The sequence below is a fragment of the Orbicella faveolata genome, unplaced genomic scaffold (genome assembly GCF_042242905.1).
Source record: "Orbicella faveolata isolate gen_17 unplaced genomic scaffold, um_ofav_v1 contig_24, whole genome shotgun sequence".
Taxonomy (NCBI): domain Eukaryota; kingdom Metazoa; phylum Cnidaria; class Anthozoa; order Scleractinia; family Merulinidae; genus Orbicella; species Orbicella faveolata.
The window spans coordinates 11,646,625-11,671,793 of record NW_028301552.1 but is presented as its reverse complement, the minus strand read 5'-3'; the positions used below and the strand labels follow the sequence as shown (position 1 = coordinate 11,671,793).

Here is a 25,169-nt window from a genome sequence, read left to right as displayed (position 1 = left end):
CCATGTTCACCCTTACACCCTCGTGTGGCTCTGCTTTGTTGACATGCTAATGTAAACACAGTCTCGTAGAGAAATGAAAAGCCCGGTAAATACTCAATCAACGTCTCACAGACAAAAAACATCAGATTCACCGGACGAAAATTCATTTTATCCTTTGCTTTACTGCCTGCTTTAATTTGAGCATCGATTTTAATACCTCGTTTATCAATGCATATATTTTGGCTCAAGAAAGGTTGAAGCTCCGCTTCTAATATTTTTTTGGGAGTACTGCTCGGCCGGTTCTTGAATGTCGGACCTTGAAACACTAGTTGGTAATGCATTTTAGTCTGCATTTTACCCCTGTCATCACCCCTCAGACATTTTTAAGCTGTATTGTATGAGTCTCGATATAAATATGTTATAAGACATTCGCATGTACGTTTTTTTTTATACGGCACGGTACAAATGCTACATGGTAACCAAACGTACAATCAAAACACAACAGCCTGTTCACGTTAGAAGTGGTAGTGATTCGTACTGAGAACTAAAACTAACTTGCTTAGCGTTTCCACGAAAAATGAGCCATTGTTAAAACTTGTTTACGTTTGCAAGACGGTGACGCAGGACCAAACTGTCAAAAGCAGCCAATCATAGGACAGCCTGTACACACGAGTGTGGCATATTGCGAGGCCTCGTAGTGTATGCAAAAAGCTATTTCGAGGAGCTATTCGACATCGCAAAAGTTGGCCTGGTTTTCCATCTTCATATGATCGTGAATCGCTGAGAGGGGCACACTGGCATAAGATTACCCCGCTGGAAAATTGTCAGCGTGATCTGTGCTTGCTGTTTCACTGAGCTGACAGTGCGTGTTTTGCGGCACGCAATTCAGTTGTGGACAAGAACTTGTTCCACCGACTCTCGCGACCAAGGACAGGGAATTAGTCATCTTATCTTCGGTTAGTTGTTCGTTAATGATTTTGACTTAACTTCTAATCTCCTCTTCGAGGTGACTCCGTTAACTCCGAGCTGTATGACGAGTATCGTCGTAGACGCAAAGCGGGAATCTGATTTATGATCAGCTATAGAATATATATATCGACCACCATTATATATCCCTAAACTCTCGACGAGTCGTTACACAGACAGCTAAACTTATTGTAATCAAGTCGAGTACTTGTCTGATGTTTTCAAACAACTGAAAAAACGTACAACGGCCGGGAATATTAATCTCGGCACGGAAGTAAGCGCCATTTTCTCAGAAATACAGTATTTACATAGTCACGCATCATTTCCTCGAAAACCGTAGGGGGCAGTTTTATGAATAGCGTGCTTTGTCTGCCTTGCGCTTAACGTCCTTAACCGGCTCTCTGTGTAGCGAGAAGAATTGACGCATTGCAAATAACCTTTAGATTTGACAGTAATGCAAATTTTATTTTTCTAATCATTGACTTCAGTTTGGACAATTTTGCCGTCTCAAGTAACAGCACACTGGTTTGACGTGGTTCAAAGCTGTCAAGTAATCGTGACCCAGCCGGTGTACTTTATAGAAACGCTGGTCAGTAGCAAAGTTTGGAGTGATGCGGCCAATGAATATTGAACGACTTTGCAAGAGCTGAGAGGGTATGTGAATCCTTTTTTGCCCAGCATTTTGAATAATTTATTAATTTGGTTGAGTGATTTTAGCTAGCCAGCTGTACACAATTTGACATGTGATTTTTACATGATCTTAGTAACTTGGTGATTCTGATAGTGGTACTCTAACCTTATTATGTGAACGTGATGAGAAAATATACATGTAACTATCAAAACATTAGAAAAACGTTAGGTAACGTTCCGTTGCAAGCCACGAAAGTGGAAACTTAGAATTTAGAGGTACATATTTTGTAGCAGCACAGGCGGCCCAGACGTTGTATGCGATTAAGGTCATTCCTCGCATTTGCATTGCGCATCCTTACTGCGTATAATTTATGGCGTCATTAGCGCGCGCTCGTGCACACGCACATTGAAAACATGACGGATTTGCCTTGATATTGAGCTCTGTCAGTTGAAAAATGGCTCTAGCTTACCAACGAGCACGGGCACCCCAATTTTTTTCCACTCATTGTAATCAACTAATCATAAGCTTTGCGTGAGAAAAGACTGATCTAATTTCTATTGCTGAAAATTGAATAAATAAGAAAAATAGCAGATACATGGTGGTCTTTTCCTCCAGGAACCCAGAGACATCAAAACAACGCAATGCAAACATAAGGTAACCCATTTTATTCAAATTATTTTCTACACGTAGCATTTAGAGTAATTTTCGAAGCATTCTCATACATTGTCTTATAAACGGCTAAAATTGTCACGCAATCGCCAACAGCATAATGTCACGTATTAATCGCATACAACGTCTGGGCCACCTGTGGTAGCAGGGAGTTTTCCAAGACAGAGGTAGTCTAAGTATCAGGCCTTCCTAAGGGGAGGGGTAAGGGGAGGAGGAGAGAACCTTTTTTACCTTTCCTCCTGTCCCCCCCCTTCCCTTACTTTCGAAAAGCCTGATACTCAGGCTAAGACAAAGGGACCCGCTATAATTTGAAGTTTCGTGGGTAATTAATTATTGTAGTCGTTTTGACATCCCGCCGATAAAACTTGTTGTACTTTGGACGCGAACGTTCACATTACAGTCTGTCGAACTTCACATGATTAATGACGAGTCATGCAACGTTGAATACCCAAACAGATGATATTTTTTTCTCATGACCTGTTCACGTTACCCGGTCACGTTCAAATGAAATCGATGTTAGACTCTTATTTGAATTTGAAACATCTTCAGTTCAAAATCAAGTACACCTTCTATCATGGAAATTTAAAGAGGTCGGCGGAAAACGAGAAAATAACGGACGCTAACGCAGTGTACCATTTGCTTCTTTGATTTCAGTGAAAGGAAGCGATTTTGATCACACACCCTCAAAACAGTGCATCAATAAACGCTTCATATGGCGAGCCCTGCGACATCACTTTTAGTCAGTTCTGAAGAAAGATATAATGGTGCCAAGTTACGCTGGCTTATTTTGGATTGGGGTACACCAGCGTTAAGGTGCGTTTTCGATGGTTTTCATCCTCCTTCAAGGCTAGCTGCTACTCTCAACGTTGAACGTCAGACTCTAGAAAATCTTTTGAAAAGACGTGTTCTGACGAGAACGCAGTGGAATCAGCTATTCCCGACTGATGGCGTATGTGTGGGTTCTGGCGAATTTGACATTACACTGCTTACCATCCTTCTTACCAACATTTGTGGCTTGCATCGCCCGCGCACGGGATGGCACGGCAAACCACCCTCAAGTGACACATCACGAGAAGCAAATATCGCGCGTCTCAAATATTATCGAAATTTACTTTTTCATCGCGCAAACGGCTCTGCAGTTTCCTCGCAAGACTTCGAAGTCTATTGGCAGGAAATTGCTGATACCCTCATTGCTTTTGGAGAGGACAGAAATGCCATAGACGCTCTGAAAGCCGAACCAGGAGGGATTAATGTGCTCGACAAACTGGAAATGTGTGACTTTACGGCTGAAATAGAATATCACGCAAGTAGAGGTCGATTCCAGGACGGAACTCGTGATTGGGCCTTTAACGATGTCGAGGATTGGCTGGATGACAGAGAGTCTCAACACCAGGTAATGGCAATCACGGGAGATGCAGGAATGGGAAAGACGGTAATATCTGCTGTAATCTGCAAGAGAATGCAAGAGGCTGGCAGACTATCTGGGAGTCACTTTTGCCAACACAACTTTCCCCGCTACCGTAATCCCAAACTGGCGCTTCAGTCGTTGGCCTTCCAACTGAGCTGCAATTTGCGTGGATACAAGGAAGCTCTTGTGAAGCGGATCTCGCGAAACTTCGGCGATCAACTAAGCAGTCTGGGCGTAAACGATCTGTTTGCTCTGCTTTTCAAGGAGCCTCTAAGCTCTGTAGCTGACCCAGGGAGAAACGTCCTCATAGTTATAGATGGCTTAGATGAAAGTGAAGATCAAGGAAGGAACGAGTTGTTAGATGTAATTGCCAACCACTTTTGCAGGCTTCCCCGTTGGATTCGACTTCTAGTCACCACAAGACCAGAGAAAAAGATTTTGGACAAGATGAGAAGTGTCAAGTCTTTGGAATTAAGACACGACGATGAAAGAAATCACAGAGATATCGAGGTCTTCTTTGAAAGGCGAATTTGTGACAGAATACCTCCAGAAGAAACAAGTAGAATTACAAGAGAGCTGGTGCAGCTGTCGGAAGGGCAGATGTTACATGCTTATTTCCTCTTAGAATTAATTGAGAAAAGCACATCACCACAAACCCCAGAGCAACTCCACTCAATCTTCCCGCAAGGAATTTCAGCAATTTACACAACCTATTTCAAGAGAATGGAGGCTAAACTCGAGGAAGAATTGGAGAGCAACTGCGGCAAATTTCTGACCGATTTCCTGTGTGCCCTGACAGCCACAAGAGACCCTTTGCCTAAAGAGTTTGTCACGGAAATACTACGGCAGAACATCAATATCTCAAAAAATGATCGTTGGAACGTTCAGCGAAAACTTGACAGTGTCATCAGTTGTATTTCATCCCTTCTTCCCATTCGAGGTGGCAATGTTCACATCTTTCACAAATCAGTCAAAGAATGGTTGACTGACAAATCACGACATGGAAGCCATGAGTTTACCATGTTGGAGAAGGATGGCCACAAGATTCTTGGTAAGATTTGCGCCACAGAACTTGACAAGTTGAGGGCAAATAATGTACACGATGCACCATTCAGCGACACCCAAAAATATGCCTTACGACACGGGTTTCATCACATGCTAGACGCGTTAGATGATTTCAGCCAGCTGGAAGAACTGGTAAAGAAGTACGTAACGGATCTGGAACTCGTTTACGCCAAATTGTGTGCCAAGAACACCGACGTGCTGAAGGAATTGCTCCTTGTCCAAGAACATCGGAGTCACAGTGTATTGAGCGAGGAAATTGTCAGCAAAATTGAAAGTTTGCAGTTGCCGTTCAAGAAGCATGGTAGCCTTCTTCAAGATCTTCCTCATGTGATTTTCCAAAACTTGCTGAACGAAGGAGGATCGGAACTTTCTCGTGAAGTATTACAATTGCTTTCGGCCAAACACCTTGAAATACCATATATGGAGCTCCTAGACAAAAGCGAGTACAAGAGTCCTGTTAAAGGGCGATTTTACTGTTCAGATAAAGTGGTTTGTTTTGATGTTTCACCAGATGGGAATCACATGGTGTGCGAAGGCCGAGATGGAACGATTCATTTATGGTCACTTCAGACTGGTGAAGAAGAATGGCAGCGGGTGAACTCCTGGGAATCCAAAAAGCCGTACGGCGACGTTCCCTTTGGAACTGCTTTTCGAAGAATTGGTACGAACGGTGAGACTGGAGGCCAGACACTTTCATTTTATCGTTCTACTGTTTTTCATCCAAATGGGCAGTATATATTGCCTGGAAACATGGCCAATGTTTACAACTTAAGAGGACAGCCAACGTCACTCTTTCCAGGAAGTAACTGCCGTTTCACAGCTTGTTCTTTCTCTGGAGACAAGAACAGGATGTTAACAGATTGCCCAGCCAGTCGCAAAGAAGTAGTGGTGTGGAATACAGAAAGTGGCGAGGAAGTCAAACGCTTCACGTGGGAAGAGGACATCAATTCTTTCGCCCTCTCCCCAGACGGAAATCTTGTAGCAATTTCCGACTCAAAAGGCTCTCTGTGGTGGTACAACGTTGAGAGTTCTATTTTGGCACCTGAACTAGTACCTACAGAAATTTCTAATACAGCCTGTGGACTACTACACATTACAACCAGGCGAACTCTTGTTTGTGGGAGCATCGATAACACTCATTCTGATCGCCGTGACGTCTACAAACTGAGGAGAAATGTGTTTGACTCTGCCTTCATAGCAAACCGCCAACCACATTGCACTTGCAATTCCAAAGTCTGGCTGTGGCCTTGGGAATCCGTCGATTCTTTGGACAGACTGCGAGCCGTTTGCAAAGTTTACCATCACTTTGTTTCATCAGAGGTGATGATAGGATTTTGTTTCTTGTTACCTGGAGATGTTGCAGTGGTTGGAGGTCCGACTGTTAATTACTTGACAATGCTTGATGTTGCCCCCACCAACAATGCAGGGAAGATACCACGGACAGTGGAGAGTACATTTGCATGGGACGCCACCCAAGTGTATACAGCCGTGACCACAAACAGCCAGAAAGATTTTTCAGATACACCATGTTTAGTAACAGTATCTGCTCGGGACGTCAACAGTGCCAGGGACGTAAGAGCAGAAAAGAGCGTTCAACACAGTAATGCACGTGTCAACAATGGGCGTCTGAGTTCTCCGGTTGAGAGAGGTGTTCTTTTTCAGACCACCAGCGACACATTGCAATTATGGAACTGCAGCTTGTCTGAATGTGACAAACCTATGACCATGCCAAGTAAAGTCGAGAGACTGATTCCTGTATCGAAGGAACTTGTTGGATGCGTTTTACACACATCTTCTTCCGAAGAACAACATTCATTGAAACTATCCATGATCGACGTTTGTTCAATGAAAGTTGTCTTTGAACGAGTTTTGGATGGTAGAGCACAACTGAAATCTGTTGCATGCAGTATTCAAAGGAACGTTGTTTTCTGCAATGAACAAGAGACCAGCGACAAGCGCCAATTGGTCCTCTACAAGAATGTGGCAGAGATGTTCACCTGGAAAAGAGACGACACGATTTATAAAGGCGATTGTTCTTGGAGACAACCGCATTGCGTGTTTTCCCCTAACGGAGAGGTGGTCGTGACTTGGAATACTCTGAATGATGGGTATGGATTGCACGTCCTCATGGCAAGAACAGGAAGAAAAAGCCACGTCTTCCTCGAAAACCGTTATGACATCGCTGACTGCAAGTTTCTCAACGATGGAGAATCTGTTCTTTGTTATAGATTTAATGATAGCAACGTGTGGATGTTCAATGTTGCCTCAGGTCTAGTACTAGCTGTCATAGACGTTGGCGAGCGACCAACTTGCATAGGAAGTTCTCCTAACGAGTCTCTCATTGTCGTTGGCCTTCGTTTCTCGAACCTAAAGTTGATTCGAGCACGGCTGCCGAGACAAGGAAGAACTTGCGTCAGACGGACACGAGGTAAGTCTGCAAACCTTGTCCATAATCTGGCAGAGTTTTGTGTAAGTTGAACTTCGTAGTTAACCCAAAACAATTCGGGCTGACGCTTAGCTGGTCGATCGCGACCTGAAATGTTAGCCATGTCTCTGTCCAATTATGCTCTTCATGTGACCGTATCGCTTGTAACACGGCAATCGATGGTTTCAAATGCAAGATTTAAGTTTTGAAATTTTTTTGACATCGGTTAGTGGCAAAGAGAGGGGCCCTGAGGTGCCACCTCCTCCCTAATTTCGGAAAAATGCGAGGCACAAACGACTGTAAATTCTCCTTCCCAGGCAGAGAAAATAAGATCGTTGTCTCTTGTTCCCAACCGTTGGAGAGGGAGGACTCCCTTTCTGGGCAAGGTAGAACGCATCCACCCTTTCAAGCGGGACACTAACTGGGTGGTAAAAAGTAAGATTTTCAGCAGACCCGGAGGTCAGGCCAGATGTTTTATCCACTCGGCATTGGCCCATAACATCCTACAATGAAATATCTTTTGCCTTTTTCTTTCAAACTTCGAAATTTTTGGCCTTTTGAGCTGAACATATTTATAGATTCAAATGTAAGCTGTCCCTTAGCCGGGTGACGGAGACAAAAAGATAGCTGACATTTCAAGCGAGGCATGAAACGGCCTGACAAACGTACAATAGAAATGGAATCTGATAAAATATTCTTTTTCAGAATCGAGACACCAAGAAGTTTCAGGGAGGTACTAAGGACAGACCTGGTGGACATCGGCTGGTGGCCAAGAGAAGGGCCCGTGATTGTGGGGCCCGTAAATCGTAGTTGGTGACTTGAATACTGCCATTTGACACTTTTTTTCCCTCGAGTTCAGGATCTCTGTGCGTTACATTTTTGTGTATGTAAACACTGATTATCTCACAAGAATAATCGATCCCAAAAACTCGGGGGCGCGGGGATTGGGCGAGGGGTAGGGGGGGAGGTGTTAGACTAAACCGTGATTGGGTTTGATTTCCTGATTTATTGAAAAGAAAAAAACAAAACAAAAAAGAAAAGAAAAGAAAAGAAAAGAAACCAACAACAACAACAAAATCCAGCACGTTTGGTCTTGCTGAGCACGTTATATTGCACTGGCACTAGTTTAGTTTTCAAGGCATTTACTGATTTTTGGTTTATTTGGAAGCTCAATTGGCTTCTGAATCTAGCTTAGATGAACCATAAAACTACGTAATTCCACGAAATTGTATCACAACAACTATGACAAATTATATATTCATTCAAAGTGACACCCAGTCGTAACCATAGTGATAACAAACCGGATACGACAAGCATGCCTTTAGTTGTAAAGAAGGGAGGATGCCCCCCCTACACTGACTGCCTTTACCGCTGGCCTATCGTGGTTATCCTGTACAGTCTTTGTTATCCAGCTCCGCGTAGTGGCGTGTAAAATGCACGTTTAAAACGAGTCCAAATATCTACTCTAGAACATCGGTTTATACCGATAATATCTACTCTTGAACATCGGTTTAAAAGCGATTATCAATCGTCCGAAGGATAAAAGATGGCGACGGTACACCTACCCATAATTCTTAGCGAATGAAAACCTTAAACATATGCAGAAAAGTTCTAAATTCGTCAAATCTAGCATACATCCTGTCCCTAGTACAGGGAAAATATTTCAAAACTATGGCTTTATCGCATGGTTTATAAATGAGTACCGGTGAATTTAATGCTGGGGGTAACCCTGCGATGGACCAGAATCCCATCCAGGGGGGGGGGGGGGGAGGACAAATACTAGTAGCTTCATGCCACAGAAACCGAGATAATTCCGGCCTGGTGGCCCACTTGGTTCGTACAAGTATGCAGACTTTACCTTACCATTACATGGTATTGTGGTAAAATGTACAGCCGCCATCTTTTCTGCTACGGAGGATATTTATTTGTAATTTTTCTAATGTACGTACCTACAGATTAAATCAGAGTTTGAAAAAATATCGTAGAAAACCTTACATGATTGCTTTACATTTTTTCTGGTCATGTCTTATTCCTGTGCTACAACATGTAGAGTAAATGTGCATTAAACGCAATGCTTAAATGTCACATCTGAATTCGAAATTGCATTGCTCCTTGGATTATTCTTTGCAACTTCTCAAGTTGAAGAGAATTTAAATGTGCTACTGTTGTTTACTCAATTTTGAATCGTTGCAAATCCAGAATATATATACACGCACGAATAGAACAGTGGATTGGCCAAATGTGATTCGAACTGCCTCTTGGCAGGTTAATTCACCTTCGCAAGATGTCCATGTTATCGATATGTACAAGCACTTATTGCGACATCATTTTCACGAACTCTGAAAGAAACAAAAATACCAAGGAATATTAAAGAAAGTGGACAGTTCCAGGAAAATGCTTCTGCTAAAATCAATTTTTAAACTTTTGCTCTTACGATCCTTTTCAATGGTAAGAGGGCACTCGATGGTATTGCCGGCTTAATAGAATACATGCAAAAATTTCAGCACGTTGATTGGTTGAGACCACGTCAGTTAATCTCAAATAGTGCAGAAAGTTGAAATTGAGTGCAGAAAGCTGAAACTAAATTGCATGTGCACTATTAACAAGTTAGCAAATGATTTTTCTCGTGTGATTTGGAATACTACAAATTGCTCTCGCCCTAAGGGTTCGTGCAAAATTTGCTTGTGCTTATTTGTTTCAAGTTGCCCTCGGAATCATTTGATTAACCCTACAAACCGCTCCAGGGGAAACTGTTTTCTCTAAGTCGTAACTTTGCAGCATTGTTTCGAAAGGTACATAACAATTAAAGATTGCCAATGTTGAAGAAAATTTCAAGCATGGATCATAAATAACATCACAACTCAGCTGGGGTCATATTAGTCGACAATTAGAAAATCGATGGAATGTGCAAAGAAGGTCTTGTTTATGTAACGTATGCTTAGTGAACCGCGAGAAAAAAAAAATATAGTAAGGGAATCAACCCTGGGGGGAATCAACCCTGGGGGGAATCAACCCTGGGGGGAATCAACCCTGGGGGACTCTCATATATAAAGGACGGGGGTGCTTGTGGTACCTTTCAGGGGTAAAAAAAAAAGCGGGTTTAGTACCTCAAAAGGTCCACTGCGGTAGCTTTCGCGATACCTATCAGGGTATTGAGCCACCAAAAAATATGACAGGATATATTTGGTACCTCTAAGGGGTGAAAAAAATTTCAAGCCACGCCCACAAAACAGGGTCTTGGTACCTCTAAGAGATTCTTATTAAAACTTCCGACGAGCACCCCTGTCCTTTTTAAATGGGAGTCCCCCCGGGGGAATTAATGGGAGACCCGGGGAATGATCGAGAAGGCCCCATGGGGGATGTTGCAAGAGCTTTCAAAAACAATCAATCAAATACCTTCAAGATCAATTTGCCCGTCTCCATTTAAATCAGCCGTTTTGATAATTTCCTCGACTTCCTCTTCTGTCAGCTGTTGGCCAAGATTCATCATGGTCCACTTGAATTCCTCAGCGCTAATGTAACCGTTCCCATCCATGTCAAACACTTTGAACATCTCTCGGAGTTCTGCCTCCGTGTCTGTTCCCTTCATGCGCGTTTCCATCAAATGAAGAAACTCCCGGAAGTCGATGATGCCATTACCTTGGGAAAACGGGAAAGGACCTGTTAGCATTGAAACGTGCTTGCGCGCTTTGTCAAATTGAGTCCAAAAAATTGAAATCGATTTTCAAAATAAATCTCCTTGGAGAAAAATCCGTTCCTATAACATATAATTTATTTAACAAATAGATTCCATGTTTACGAGCGTCTAGATCTGTTCAGTTTTAGTATAAATCTACTAGCGTTCTATCACGAATGCCGTTCTCTGATTTGCTACGCTACTCACTATCTATTCTGTGATAGATGGTGAGTAGCGTAGCAGTGTGCCCTTGTTAACGAAATGACGGCCGCTTCTTGGCGTTTTCTTGGCGTTTTCGAAGTGTCTGTGAAAGGGGTTTAGATAAAGTAGAAAGACTAGTAGATTTATACTAAAACGATTAGATTATTCGCTCTCGATTTCTATCGCGTGATAGTTGACGAGGGCGCAGCCCTCGTCAACTATCACGCGATAGAAATCGAGAGCTCATAATCTAATTGTTCAATAGATCACAGGTTATGTCAAAATATGGCAAGAGAACAAAACAGTTGCACACGAGCCATTGGCGAAGTGTGACTGATAATCTTGCCACGTTTTGATGTCTTCAGAACACACTATAAACCAAAATATAGCGTAGGGAATCAAGGGTAGCCATTTTCAAAATAACAGGGGTTGCTGATCAGACCATAAATGGTAACTCGGCATTTTAACGCGAACTCGTGAAAGGGCAAATCCCTATGCGTGGAACGGGTTGCTCTTTCCCTCTCATTATTTTCATTTCGTTTCTCTAATTCCTCTCAGTAGGTAATTGGGCTATTGAATAGCGTACGGGGAATTGTATATTCAGAAGAAGCATAGATACGTTTGTTAAACTTGAGTTCTAAAAGCCTTTCGATTAATTCTGGTATCGAAAAGCGCCGTTAACGTCCGTCCGTCCGTCGGAAAGTAAGTGATAAACACCTTACTTCCCCTTACAAAATCAAAACATTATCGAGTACACAAGTGAGGAGAATATAAAAATCATTACATAGGAGACCATGATTGTATTGATGAGCTGCCAAGTTCTCCAAAATTGCAATTTAAACACATGTACATGGCAATTGCTCTGAGAGAATTAATATGATTTCTATCTAGGGTAGAAAAACAATGATCTAAAAACACTGCTAATGGCCAATTGCCTCTATGAGATGCGCCGGCAGGGAATCATGGTAGTTGTACTCAAATGGGAATGGTTATGAAACTCGACAAAGTTCTTTAATTTGTTGTGTTTTTGTTCTCTGTTTTGGCCTTGACCGTGCACAAAACACAATTGTTGTTTACTACTGACCGAGGAACTAACCAATCGAAGCGTTTTGGTTACGTAATTCATGCATAGTGCCGAAGAAAAGGTTGTTGTTATTCATCGTGGTGGATGCAATAATAAAGTGTATTATCGTTTGCCTCACGATGCAGTCACTTTAGATGTAGATCGTGACGTTTCGACTGCTTACTACTAGTCTTCTTCAGGTCTGAAGAAGACTAGCAGTAAGCAGTCGAAACGTCGCGATCTACATCTAAAGTGACTACATCGTGAGACAAACGATAATACACTTTGTTATTTCATGCATAGTGTATGAACGCAAAACAAAAGATTGTGCACATAAATCTTGGTATCTCTGTTTGCTCCTTTGATGTTTACCGGACTTCATTACCAGTCCCCTCTCTATTAACTATGATCAAAACAAATATCCAGTCCAAGATGATGAATACAACTACCATGATTCCCTGCAGGCACGTCCAATGGAGGGAATAGACCATATTCGTATTCCCGGTATTGGACTGGAACTAGCTTGCAAGTGAGGCTGATGCGGGGAGTCTTTTCAAATGCAAATGACGTTAATCTCCTTTTAATGATATTCCCCGCATGAACCTCCATTGCAAGCTGGTTCCAGTTTGATACTGAGAAACTGGTCATTGAGTTTGGCGGAAGATTATAGACCATAGAGAGAGCGACTCTTATAGATATTTAGTTATTTTTGATGTGGTTTCACAGCTTGGTAATTAATTACCATCAGGAGCCATAATCGGGGACGGAGACCGTAAGTCTTGGGATCCGCGCGCACCTATGATATGGGACAATTTTTCTATTTTTAGAACAAATTGCGCCATCCTGACGTCATATATCCGCGCGGATCCACGCACATGTCGGGGGCTCTCGCGTGGATGTTGTCACGTTGCGTGATCAAATGGCGAGAGTTGAGAGATCTTGAGGGATTATCTTGCGTATTTTTCACAGCGATGGCAGGGAATAAGGCAGGGAATACGAACCAGGGCGCCTATATGTAGTTTTATACTCTGAGCTAACGGAAAAGGTGGGTTTTTCAGGACTTCAATCTCGCGCTGGGAATGAATAATAAGATCTGGTCGCGCTAGTTGTAAGCTTACGCGTATGTTTTTGCGTTTATTCTGACAAGAAAACTCTCTACTCTGGTATCGAGTTAATTTGTGAGTTTCTCAGACAATGGTTAATCATAACCAAAACCTGTTTTGATGGTTTCTTATTGTTTCTGCTTGTTTGGTGAGTTTGCAAAAGTTTTTGAAAGGAAAGTCTGACGCGTACAATTAGCTCATTTGCATAGTGCAGCTCGTGCACTTTCAAGTCCGAGTCGGTGTTTTCAATTGTCAACAAATCTTGACAGAGATTTCTTTCGTTATCTTTTGTGCTGAGATGCTGCAACAAATTTCACGAACGCAAAAAATGCTACTAATATCATGTGTGTTTCTTCAACATAAGCATAGTGAAGTTTTACACTGCGAAAATGAAAATAAACAAGGAGTTTTGATAACTCGATCAACAAAATCGAAATCGTTATTCGAAGTTGATTAAAGAAAGCGTCAACGTAACTTTGCTGATTATTTCTGCGTTATTCACATATTTTCAGCTAAGCTTTTAATATGTTCTCAAACATTTATCAATCTTAAACATATTTAAAAACTATAGAATTATTGTTTGAGTTCGATGTACGTTTTCACACGAAAGTGCGGCGTAAGTACAATTTGTCATGTTTACTGACTGTACAAAACACGCATCGGCGGGCGCTCTCATTCATCGACAACAGAGAATTTGGTGGATTTTTACACGAGTAAAACTGAGCAGTATCTACGAACGTAAAGTTGTTGGGCCTTGATGAAACAGCAAGCGTTGCTTACAATTCAGGCGAAACTCAAACTGACCAAACTAGCAATTATTTTGTTTCACTTTTCAGTCGCGATAGACTGGCAAATTGCTCGCAAGCGTGTGGCAAGAGGAGCTAGGAAACTATGAAGTCCTAAAGCTCTGCTATATCTAAATATATCCAGCTAGTTTTTTGCTGTGTAATGGAAAAGCTGTTAATCTTCAACATATGTGAAATTTAAAGTGGAGTAATGTACAGCTCATGTAAAAGAAGCATCCGTCGGAACACAACTTGGTCAGCGATATATATAAGCTTGAAGCGGAACATACCTAAATTCGACACTGTCTTACTTCACTCAAACTGGAGCAGCTTACGACGAAAATAGTGGAGAAAAATTCCAACAGACGTAAACGCGTTGAGTTGTGGGCCAAAAACATGAAAAATTTCGGAATTTCGGACGCCACTTCCCTCGCGCGACATCCGCAAAAATCCTCGCAGCATGTACGCGCGTGTGCCGCAGGCGATGGCGCAATTTGTTCTAAAAATAGAATTATTGTCCCATATCATGGGGACAACCCCAATACTAGAAATGGCGCGCGCTTACGGTCTCCGTCCCCGATTATGGCTCCTGTTACCATCCATGTCGATTTCTAATATGATCTGTTCCAGTTCCTGCTCGGTCGGGTTTTCACCCAGAGACCTCATTAGTATCCCAAGCTCCTTTGTGGTAATCGTGCCATCACCATCTTTGTCAAGGAGAGCGAAAGCTTCCTTGAAATCTGCAAAACAAATCCGGAGTTAATTTTTTTTTGTTATTAAGTTTAACAAAACTTATTACATCGCCCTATTTACTCATAGCTAATTACAGGCATAATTACAAGTTTTAACTTTAACAATTTTATTACATCAACTTAAACTACTTAGAGCAGTTTTCAGTTGAGTGTCGTATAACCAAAACCAAAGTAATCACTCTAGCCAGTCACAAAGGACACAGACACGCCAGTGAACCAATCAAAGCTCGAAGTAATTACATGTGGCTGACGCGAAGCGCGGGAAAACGATTGCCAGTGAATCACAATTGGTTTGGTTTTACTTCTAATTGGATGAAAAAGTGACGCGAGTTATTTGAGCCAATCGTGTAGCGTAGTTGATGCAAAACCAATTACTTTTCGACACTCAAAATGAAAACCACTCTATAGCTAATCACCAGCAAAATGACCAATTTTCAACTTTAACAATCTTATTAATGTGCCATCTTTTGGTGAGGATAACCTGGCAGTCTCTAAATGAGTGATCAATGGAGTCTTTTTCACCACAGTATATAATGGTAATTGAACTGAGTGGAGTGCAATTTGGTCTGAAATCATACGCGTGATTTCAAAATCGAACGAGCGCGCAGCGCGAGTTCGATTTGAAATCACAAGTATGATTTCAGACCAAAATTGCACGACACGAAGTTCAATTGCCACTTTATTAGATCCATTTTGAAATCGCACAATTTTATCGCCTTAAATTTTAGATTTTTGGTGTATTGTTCCAGTAGCCGGTTTGTTAAAAAAAGCGGAACCGGAAACGCCTTTACGTCTAATTTAGTATGCAAAAAGATGTCATGTGACGAAAACTCATTCGAGCATGACAAAGAAACAAGCAATTCTGATCTGAAGTCGAAAATAGTCTACTTCAGGTAGAAAAGTGCAATTTTCGTCGCCTGAATCATTATTATGGAAGGCCTACCTTTCTTTTATGGTTGAGGCTGCGACTCTTCGTTGTCTTTGGAGAAGAAATTTGAAGGTGCATATCCTGTGTAATTCTGCGATCGATTTCTTTTGAGTGTTGAAACTCCCTCGAGTGTACGATGCCAAGTGGATAGTACGTTTTTTCCTTTTACATGCCGTTCAATGGTATAAATTTAAGGGGTCCAGCTCGATATCATCTCCGTTTCTTTTTGTAACCTCGGCGTAGGACTCAATACTCAGGACCTTGTCAAGTTCTGGCAGCGCCATTTGTTTTAAGATATTTCCAAGATGGCGGGACTGGCACCGGCTTCGTAAGACGTTCGTTCATTCACTATTTTGTGCAGTGTGGTGTATGTTGACTATGTTTATTCACAGCAACAGAGTTGAGCTGTTTTGCTGCTTCGTTTGAAACTACCGGAAACCTGGAAACATCTACCTTCTTGAGATGACTCTGAATTTGTTGTTGTGTGGTTTTCGTTTGTTTATGTTTTACTGGACTCAGTATCATACGGATCTTGAGCAGATGTTGAAGAAATATCGCCAAAATATTCGTCAAAATGGACACTGAAAGCTGGGAACTTTCATTAAAGTAGGTCTTCGACCTAAAGGAGCTCATAATCGTCATTCAGAAACTAATTAATTAAATTTGTCAATTTTTTTGGAAAAAAGGCTACAATAACAACAAAGTTTTGGCAATAGTATTTGCAAAATTCTCCACACAGTGGCTTTTTGCCTTTCATTTTCCTGAAATTTTATTGATAACTTTAAACTAATCTTGAAATCTGATGGGTTGTTATGTTTTACTGGCCCATTCTCATTGGCTGAGAAAAAGATGCGATTTAGAGCAAAAAATAGTGTGATTCGTGAATAAATCGCACCATTGAGAGCCAATCAGATTGCAAGGATAACCAGTGATTTCAAAATGGATTTAATAAATTTAATAATCATCTGGTTTAATACCATAGCGACTTAACTCTTTTTTTGGTAACCACAATGTGGTGGATGGAATTTGAGGGATTCGAGCATTTGAGGGAGGCGAATGTTTTTTCCAGGAACCTTCGTTCATAGATAGACTTTTGTTCCATCTTTGTGGACCGGTCTGTTCCACTGTGTAGGTCTTCGCATTTAGTATAGTAGGCTATAAAAATCGTGAGTTTTGGCTTTAATTAGATCGAGATGCGTGGAACCCGAGAGTTAATATAACATTAATACAACGCCAATATACAGAATAGGTGAGCTGGCTTGTAGAGAAACTGTTGTAGTGAAAGAGCGAAGAACACAGCACAAACAAAATGGTCAGGGCTAGAACCCACAACTCTTGCCATTACGTCACGGCGCCTTGCCGATGAGATCGCGACGATGATAATGAGCCACAGGTGGACAAAAATGCCCAGGGAAATGGATTTGAAATGTGCATGTCGGATTCTAGTTAAAATACACACCCATCCATCGCATTAGGCTGGACATTGAGAAACTGGGAAATTTTATAACTAAATCTCCCATTGTAGAAAGGTTTCTGAATGGAGTTTGTATGTATATTCCTAAATAGGCCATTTGCACGATCCGGTCACATGGTACGGAATAAATTATGCTGGGACGCAAGTTACGCAGTGGGACTTCTAAAACAAAGGAAAGTCGGGCTGGACTGGTACGAGTTCCTTTGTTTTGGAAGTCCCACTGTGTAACTTGCGTCCCAGCATAATTTATTCCGTACCATGTGACCGGATCGTGCAAAGAGCCTATTGGAAACGTTCCTACTTTCTAGATATTCTATATCTAATCTGTTGAAATGCTCCAAGCATAATTTTGCAGTTTTACTAATGTACCTGCAAATTGGTTTTCAAGTTAGTTCTCATTTAGATCACCTAACATGACGTCACTATGTACTGAAGGCACATGCATTTTGACAGGACAAATTGAAAAATTCACCGTAGTCCATCTTGAAGAATCTTGACAGGAAAAAGTGGCGATTATGTTTTAAGAATATCACACTTATGGCTCTCATCTATTCTTAAATAAAGATTTTGAACGAAAATTCAGTTGACTGTTGGCCTAGGCTTGTATTTCCTCACCTGCTATTTGTCCTTCAGTTAACGTTAATTCCTGCAAAAGAACATTACGACACTGGTGTTACTTGTTCTGTCTACTGTTGAGTGGACGGAATAAACAGTGGAATTTAAGGCCGGTCCTCACTTGAGACGCAAGCATAAGCATAAACATAACCTGTGAGAAGCTCGTGCACTAGTGAGGAGAGCCGCGACATAAGCATAAGCATAAGCTTTCTTCTTATGCTTATGCTTATGTTCAGTGAGGACATCGTTGACATAAGCATAAAGTGCTGATTGCCGGGCTGATAGTCTTAAAGCCTGGTTCACACTTGTGAGATAAGCATAACACAAGCGAAATAAGCATAAGCGCAAGCACAAGAAAAAAGGAACATGTTTCTTTTTCATGTGCTTATGTTTGTGCTTATTTCACTTGTGTCATGCTTATCTCACAAGTGTGAACCAGGTTTTGCCTAGAGTGTCACATCAGACAAATTTTGCTGGCAACTTTTCTCTCAAACCGATCTCAAATGTCACACCAGACAAATTGCATAACTCAGGGACTTAGATACTGTGCTCTGCTCCGAAACCTGGTGCAACATTAACGTTTAAAGGTAGTACTCGTGTAAGCCTGGGCCGGGAGAACTCGACATTCGACTGCTGCTCTTGTTCCTCCCAGTATTTGTCGTTCTTTCCTCGTAAAATTTCACTCCTTTTTCTTTAACTACATTCTCGTGCCCATAGCCCTTTTCGCTAACAGAAGCGAAAAGGGCTATGGGGACGAGGACGCTATAAGACCTACAACCATTAAACAATTAGATTATGAGCTCGAAATTTCTATCGCCCTCGTCAACTACTGATCACGCATAGAAATCGAGAGCGAATAATCTAATTGTTTTAGTACAAATCTACTAGTTGTTCAAAACTTTATCCAAATCCTCTTCACAGACACTTCGAAAACGCCAAGAAGTGGCCGTCATTTTGTTAACAAGGGCCCACTGCTACGCTATTCACTATCTATCACAGAATAGATAGTGGATAGCGTAGCCAATCAGAGAATAGCATTTCTAATAGTAGATTAATTCTAAAATTCGACAGAAACAGGGCCAAAAATGTTTCATATTTCTTACGTAACACCAGCTTTACTCTCTCGCACGTTCCGAGGTCACAGAAGCTGACACTGATTGCGGCGTAAGATCGTTTCGAATATGTTTGTCTACGATCTTCAAAAAGCAAGGTGAGTTAAGGGTAAAGGTAAACCATTGACGTTGCCTGCGTTACATGATCACTAGGGTCGACTTTTAGCCGGTATAAAGGTAATGGGCGATCTACCAACAGAACATCTAACAAAATGATAAAGATCTCATCAAGGCAGACGTGCATAAGAAAATCAACCAGGTGTATGAAATTACTTCCCTGACGTAATTCCGTAATAACTGTTCACGTTTTACTCTCAGTATGTCGGCAAGACAGCGTTTTTTTCTTTTAGTTTAAGTCTTTTCTACTCAACAATTCACTTTAATGTTGCAGTTAGATTGCTAATGTGATGTTGATTGTTACACCGCCGCTGGCAAATATGTTTAAGAATGAAACAGAATTTTCACCCGCCATTATAGACCACAAAGTGTTACATTTTGTTCTGTGAACTAATTACACAATCGTTGCGAGTTGCGCCCTTATATATCTTTGAAGTTGTACCATCAGACCTTCCAAATACAGGTCGATCATGTTATGAATGGAACTTAATAACGTTTGGTGATGCAAAATATTACTTCCGAGAATGCACTTATTCAATGACGCATGTAGACATTACTCAGTCATGAACTCATATTTCTCCCAAGTCCCCTTAACCACATAAAACACAATATTGCATATAAAACGACTTACCATGAAACAGGTTACTTATCAGACCGCAGCAATGCGCAGATAAATGGCTGTTAGAGGGTAACGAACGCACGAGAGGAAAATAATGTTTGAAATACGCACGGAAAACAGTCGCTTACTTCAGCAAAGAAATGTGACCCAAGAGCCACCTTATTAACCGGGTACTAAACAAAAGAGGGGTATCACGCTGTTATTTCAGTCAGTAACGGTGAGATAAGTACCAGCAGGGGGAGAAATATGATTGACCCGTTAGAAAAAGGCTTCAATAGCAATTTGTCTTGGAATTAGTTAGTCGCACCAGGGAAACTTTGCGCCGACTTTATCTGAGGTCACAATGAGTGTACAACTAGCATAATGCAAAGAATTTACGAACAAAAAGCCAAACAGCCATTCAAAGGAGTGTAAGGTGTTGCTAATGACTCTGTCGACGTGATATCTATCGGCATTGGAATTGCAGTTCAAGCGTGGCTTGTAAACAACTTTTCGAAGACCTGTCTCTGTTTCTGTGGATTGTCGAAATCAAAGGAACATTTCCAATCTCCCTGTAACATTTTATGAATACGTTTGAAGAGTAATTAAATAACAATGTTATGAATGGTTACAGGTTTTGAGCAAAAATCGTCGCATCTTTTTTCATCTTTCTTGTACCCGCAACGCAATGAGGCGACCAGTTCCGGATTGTAATGCTGACACATTGGTTTTTAATTGACTCGAAACCTTTGTCTTTGAACAGGTATTTCATAGATAAAATCCATAATCCTGGTTTAGGCTGCCAATTAGACTGTTCACAGTCCCCTATTTTTCCATGAGATCGTAGATGTCGATCGTTGAGTCATCTTGGTCTCTTGATCCGAGCGAAACTGGGGAGAGTACAAAATGCCCGTGGGTAGAGGCGGTGGGGTTAATAGCGTTGGGGTGAAGGGGCGCCGACCACCGTGCCCACCGTGCCCTCCCCCACCCCTACCCAAGGGCATTTTGTACTCTCCCCAGTTTCGCTCGCATCAAGAAACCAAGATGACGGCCCGTCGAACTCAACGATCGACATCTACGATCCCACGGAAAATTGAGGGGACTGTGAACAGTCTAGCTGCCAATAAACACTTTTAAAATTTAATCATGATGATGAGGAGAGAGTGGGCTGATTAAGGGACGGGGCCGTGGAGGGGGAGAATGGGGCGGGGGAGTATGGGGCGGGGGAGTGGCGGAGGCTGCCGGGGGTGGGGGGGGGGGTGGAAACGATGCACTAAGTTTTCATTGTGACTGAGTTTTGTTAGCTCGAATGAGGTGTGATAATGTTTTCTACAATATACCTGAAGCGCCGAATTTGTTCATGTCCGTTTTCCAAACTTCTTTCAGTCTTTTTCTGTACTTTTCTGCTATATAATGATTTAATTACTGTATGAAGACATACTGAATCACCTGTTCTATTGCCGCACCAAACCAATCTAAAATAGCTGTTACTTGCTATCGACCCATGACATTGGTCACAATGTTAACGGCAGACAATATGACTTGGTTAGGAATGCTTTTATGTTCAAGGAGGAGGAAAGTACACAAAACAATTGAATCATTTAGTTCTAAGATTAAAATAAGAATTGCATGCAATTTCTTTTAGTTTCAGTTTTAAGAGTATAGACGTACCAAATCCCGTAGCTGACATATATTTCTTTATTTATGGTAGGGTGGATCACTTATTTACTTGCTCTGATAGAGGGCATTTTTTTTAAGGCAAATATTAACGGGGAGTTCGTTGGAGGTGTTCAAGACTATCAGTATTTGCAACATTTTCTTAAAAAAAGGAGCTGGATCAATCGAGGCTGCGACAATCTTTGGAGGGGGCGTTATTATGTCAGGACTAATTACTATGTAAATTTATTTTCATTCAGTTAATCAGTTCAGTGAACTGTTTGTCCAAGTTTTTTTGTGAATCAGTGAATCAGCTCGGGATGCACACTTCCCTATGCTGAAGACATCATCTTGACGAATTCTGCAGCAAATGAGACATAAAGAATATAAAGTTAATCCATGATGCAATTTTCTTATTTAATGATAATTTGCTTTGTCTTTCCACACGAATCGATTCCTTATAGCAATGTTACTTTTGAGGACTCAAAGGAACTGATTAAGACGAGAGTCCGAAACGATCACCACAAATCTAAAGAGCATTTATGCAGTTAACTTTTCTCATTTGCTTTATGATATAATCCTGCATGTTTACAACGAGGCGGTTTTGCAGCTTCTGCCCGAAAGTGCCTCGCATCCATGATGAAACCACGTTTTCGTTGCACACGAAAAAAAGTTAACCGCGTAAAGGGCTATTATACACCCCGTTTTCACTCGCTATAAAGTAAATTTTCTACTGCTCAAGTAAGCTAGCGACTGGAGCTTTTCGGTTGGAACCCTGTAGTTCATTGTAGGGAAATATTATTTTGAAATTATTACAAGTTCAGTTAAAAGTCAAAAATCTCAGAATGTGATGATGCTATAAAGCAAGATGAATATTTAACAATTAGACCCGCAGCCTGCAAGGACTACGGGTCAATAGCCCGTGAGGCGAAACCGAATGGGCTATAGACCCGTGGCCCTTGAGGGCGGAGGGTCTAATTGTTTTAGTATCACCCAACTAGTCGGACAGAAAAGGCAATAATAAAGTTAACAAATGTGAGTTGAAGAAATATTTCTTTGGGAATAAAACGAAAGAAAGCGTCAAGTTCGATTGGGCCAATTTCGCTACTCGAGGACTATTACTTATAGTCCTCTAGTAGCGTAGCCAATCAAAATGCAGGATTTGCATTAGTCCACTAGTTGGGTGATACTAAAATGGAAATAGAGTCAATAAAATACAAACTTTACTGTCGACAACCTATGAAGTGCCATTGAACAAGAAAACAAAACCTCACCTTCAAAATTGATTTTGCCATTTTTCTTGGTGTCCGCCTGTTTAACCAGTAAATCAATCTCTTTTCTCGTCAGTCGCTCAGGGATTCTGTTCAACAAGCATCGTAGTTCCCCTGATTCGATTATTCCTTCACCGGACAAGTCCCAGACTCTAAACAAGTCTAGGATTTCCGACTGGGTTTCCTGTGCAAGTTTCCTCTCCATAAGCACACAGAATTCTTCAAAATCCACCGCACCACTTCCTGTGAAAGGAAAAGAACAAAAATTGCGTCCTTTGGTCAATTGCGGTTTTTTATTTCTAAGTTTTGTTGCACGTAACTCGCCGGACTTAATAACTCGTTTGAATTAGACCGTTTAAGAGCTATGTTAATTTATCAATTTGTAATACAGCCGTTCACTTATCCTCAGGGCTAGTCCAGTCAGAAACTGGACTACCTCAGGGGCGGATCCAGGATATTTCTTAGGAGGTGCACCACTATGGAATGGCGTAACTGACTGGTGAGGTAAAAATAAATTAAAAACGAATACGAAGAAGGCTTCATCTCGGGGGAGGGGGTGGGTGGTGGTGCACCCCCTGCGCCCTCCCCCTAGATCCGCCCCTGAGCTTTACGTTTTCTCCTGTACATTCTCAAGATTTCCTTTCTCCACCATGCACTGTGTGCCTAGGAGAGGTGGAAGGGGGGGGGGGGGGGATATGAAAAGGTCGGGATGCTTGTCGGAATATTTGAATTAAACCTCTAAAGGAGACCAGTCTGGGCGTGGTTCAAGCTTTATTTGACCCCTAAAAGATATCACTTAAAACGAAACAGGCTCGATTACCAGCCGCTGTTCGGGAAAGGAGCCCGCGCTAGTAGACCGGACTCGAGAGACCAGAGGAAATCGAGCCTAAAAACAGAATTAAGAGCGTATATATGGGTTATTGACCAAGTGTGGGGTCAAGATGGCTGGATATTGGCCAAGTTCTTTTTTTTGCGAGTTTATGGACCGAGACGGAGTCGAGGTCCATAAACTCGCAAAAAAAGAACGAGGCCAATATCCAGCCATCTTGACCGAACAAGCTTGGTCAATAAAGGATTTATTATATGGCTTTCGGGGAAATTTTTCTTGCGGGACACGGCGGGTAGTCCCGAGCGGGCAAGATAGCCCCATCTTGCCCGCTCGGGTAGCCAATCACAGCGCAGGATTTGATTCATCTTGCCCGCTCGCGGAGCTTGCCATATAATAATTATTGTTATTTCTTCGAGTGCATCCTAAAAGATACTTTGACAGCTAAAATAGTGGTGTTTCGTCATGAACACCCTAAGCGAGACCAGAATCCTTGACTTATACCCTAAGCGAGACGATGAGTATCCCGAATCTTTTCATATGGGCGTCCCCCCTCAGGCACACTGTACCGTACTTTTCTATACACTGTAGTTCACGTGTCCAATATGCTGGCTGACAGCATATGATGGGCTAACAGCATTTCACCCCATTGTGGCAGATGTCATAATTTCCTTCATTATATTTGAAGACCCTTCAGACACTCACCGTCCTCATCCACTTCCCTAATCATGTCATCAAGTTCTTCCCTGGTGGAATTCAATCCCAGGTTCTCCATCACTGTCCCCAGCTCATCTGTTGTGATTGTTCCATCGTCGTCACGATCGAACAAAGAAAACGCCTCACGAAACTCTACGATACACAAATAAAAATGGTTCTCATACTCATGTGATGAAGATCAAATTATTCTTTAGATGGAAGGAAACAGCCCATATCAGAACCTAGATTTTGCAGAACAGTGCTTACTAATAATAACGGCAGTCCATGTAACAACTGAAAATGACTCGGATTGCGAGAACAGAGCTGGGTTACGATGTGAACAAACTTGAAAAACGTGAAGCCACTAACATTTAGGAACAAATTTGGTTTGGAACCAATTCTCGTTCAAAGGGAGGAGAAGTTTCTCATTTGAGACTATTCAAGTGCCGAGTGCGAAATCCATGCTATATTAATTTTAATTAAACAACTGAGAAAAATTAATTAAATTTTTTTTTTCAGCGACTTTCGGAGGAAGCTTTTTTAATGATTTTTTGACAGCGAGTCGGCTTTTCTTGCTTGATAAGCTCATTACCTGTTATCAATTCTGGGGGTAGATCACCCTGTGAAATAATAGTAAAAAATAAATACAACAAAATAAGTGTTTAATCATTACTGACTTGTATGCACAATGACTCTATATAAAGAAACGTAAAAACTGTTTTTTCATCCGTCCAAGTTATATCTAGCTTTGCCCCTCTCTTAGAATTTCTGCAAAGAAGGAGACGACGCAAACAAGGAGGCAGGTGTCCAATCAATTTCATTAAACAGTTAAGAAGCAATATTCTAATCAAAAAAAAAAAAAAAAAAAAAAGAGAGAGAACCTAATCAAACTTGCGCAGTGATATAGCAAATCCTTGTGTTGGGGATACTGTGCCCAAATCGAAGCTTCTACCGCCTCATTCGGCAGTGTTGAAATTGCTGCTAAATCGATAATTCATTTTGCACCTTCCTTTCAAATGGTAATTAAAATAAGACAAAAACTTGAATTGTCGTGCATGGGATACTTCGATTAACCTTGTGTACGCTGCAGTTTCCTACAGTCTATATTTCGTATATTTACTTTAACTTACTTACTCACCCGACCTTTCATTTC

The 25,169-nt window shown here is 41.5% G+C and overlaps 3 protein-coding genes across 4 annotated transcripts; 1 reads left to right on the top strand and 2 right to left on the bottom strand.

The window, feature by feature from the left end:
* Positions 1 to 589: 589 nt before the first annotated feature.
* Positions 590 to 9,137, top strand: LOC110043126 (uncharacterized). Of its 2 annotated transcripts, XM_089291375.1 has the most exons (5): positions 590 to 935; positions 1,434 to 1,599; positions 2,192 to 2,230; positions 2,900 to 7,146; positions 7,849 to 9,137. In XM_089291375.1, the coding sequence occupies exons 4-5, from the start codon at positions 2,958 to 2,960 to the stop codon at positions 7,881 to 7,883; spliced, it is 4,224 nt and encodes a 1,407-aa protein (XP_089147501.1). In that variant the 5' UTR covers positions 590 to 935; positions 1,434 to 1,599; positions 2,192 to 2,230; positions 2,900 to 2,957; the 3' UTR covers positions 7,884 to 9,137. The 2 variants fall into 2 exon arrangements, with proteins under 2 accessions (XP_089147501.1, XP_020604201.2); XM_020748542.2 differs by lacking the exon at positions 2,192 to 2,230.
* Positions 8,221 to 19,750, bottom strand: LOC110043129 (calmodulin-alpha-like). Its single transcript, XM_020748546.2, has 5 exons — positions 19,601 to 19,750; positions 17,741 to 17,771; positions 14,568 to 14,711; positions 10,540 to 10,782; positions 8,221 to 9,482 (listed from the first exon to the last, which is right to left on the bottom strand). Exons 1-5 carry the CDS (start codon positions 19,601 to 19,603, stop codon positions 9,457 to 9,459), a joined length of 447 nt encoding a protein of 148 aa, XP_020604205.1. The 5' UTR covers positions 19,604 to 19,750; the 3' UTR covers positions 8,221 to 9,456.
* A 1,497-nt stretch (positions 19,751 to 21,247) lies between these two features.
* On the bottom strand, positions 21,248 to 24,860 carry LOC110043263 (uncharacterized). Its single transcript, XM_089292703.1, has 4 exons — positions 24,609 to 24,860; positions 24,026 to 24,169; positions 22,498 to 22,737; positions 21,248 to 21,584 (listed from the first exon to the last, which is right to left on the bottom strand). Exons 2-4 carry the CDS (start codon positions 24,093 to 24,095, stop codon positions 21,556 to 21,558), a joined length of 339 nt encoding a protein of 112 aa, XP_089148829.1. The 5' UTR covers positions 24,096 to 24,169; positions 24,609 to 24,860; the 3' UTR covers positions 21,248 to 21,555.
* Positions 24,861 to 25,169: the final 309 nt, after the last annotated feature.

Excerpts from the sequence above, each read along its gene's own strand:
- LOC110043263 (XM_089292703.1), bottom strand. The coding sequence starts at position 24,095 with ATGGAGAACCTGGGATTGAATTCCACCAGGGAAGAACTTGATGACATG. Across the intron at positions 22,738-24,025 it reads TAGGGAAGTGGATGAGGACG|GAAGTGGTGCGGTGGATTTT; the intron begins GTGAGTGTCTGA and ends TTCCTTTCACAG. Across the intron at positions 21,585-22,497 it reads TGGCAAAATCAATTTTGAAG|AATTCGTCAAGATGATGTCT; the intron begins GTGAGGTTTTGT and ends CATTTGCTGCAG.
- LOC110043129 (XM_020748546.2), bottom strand. Across the intron at positions 14,712-17,740 it reads AACTGAAGGACAAATAGCAG|ATTTCAAGGAAGCTTTCGCT; the intron begins GTGAGGAAATAC and ends TTTGTTTTGCAG. Across the intron at positions 10,783-14,567 it reads ATTAGAAATCGACATGGATG|GTAATGGCATCATCGACTTC; the intron begins GTAACAGGAGCC and ends CGTTTTCCCAAG.
- LOC110043126 (XM_020748542.2), top strand. The coding sequence starts at position 2,958 with ATGGCGAGCCCTGCGACATCACTTTTAGTCAGTTCTGAAGAAAGATAT. Across the intron at positions 7,147-7,848 it reads TTGCGTCAGACGGACACGAG|AATCGAGACACCAAGAAGTT; the intron begins GTAAGTCTGCAA and ends ATTCTTTTTCAG.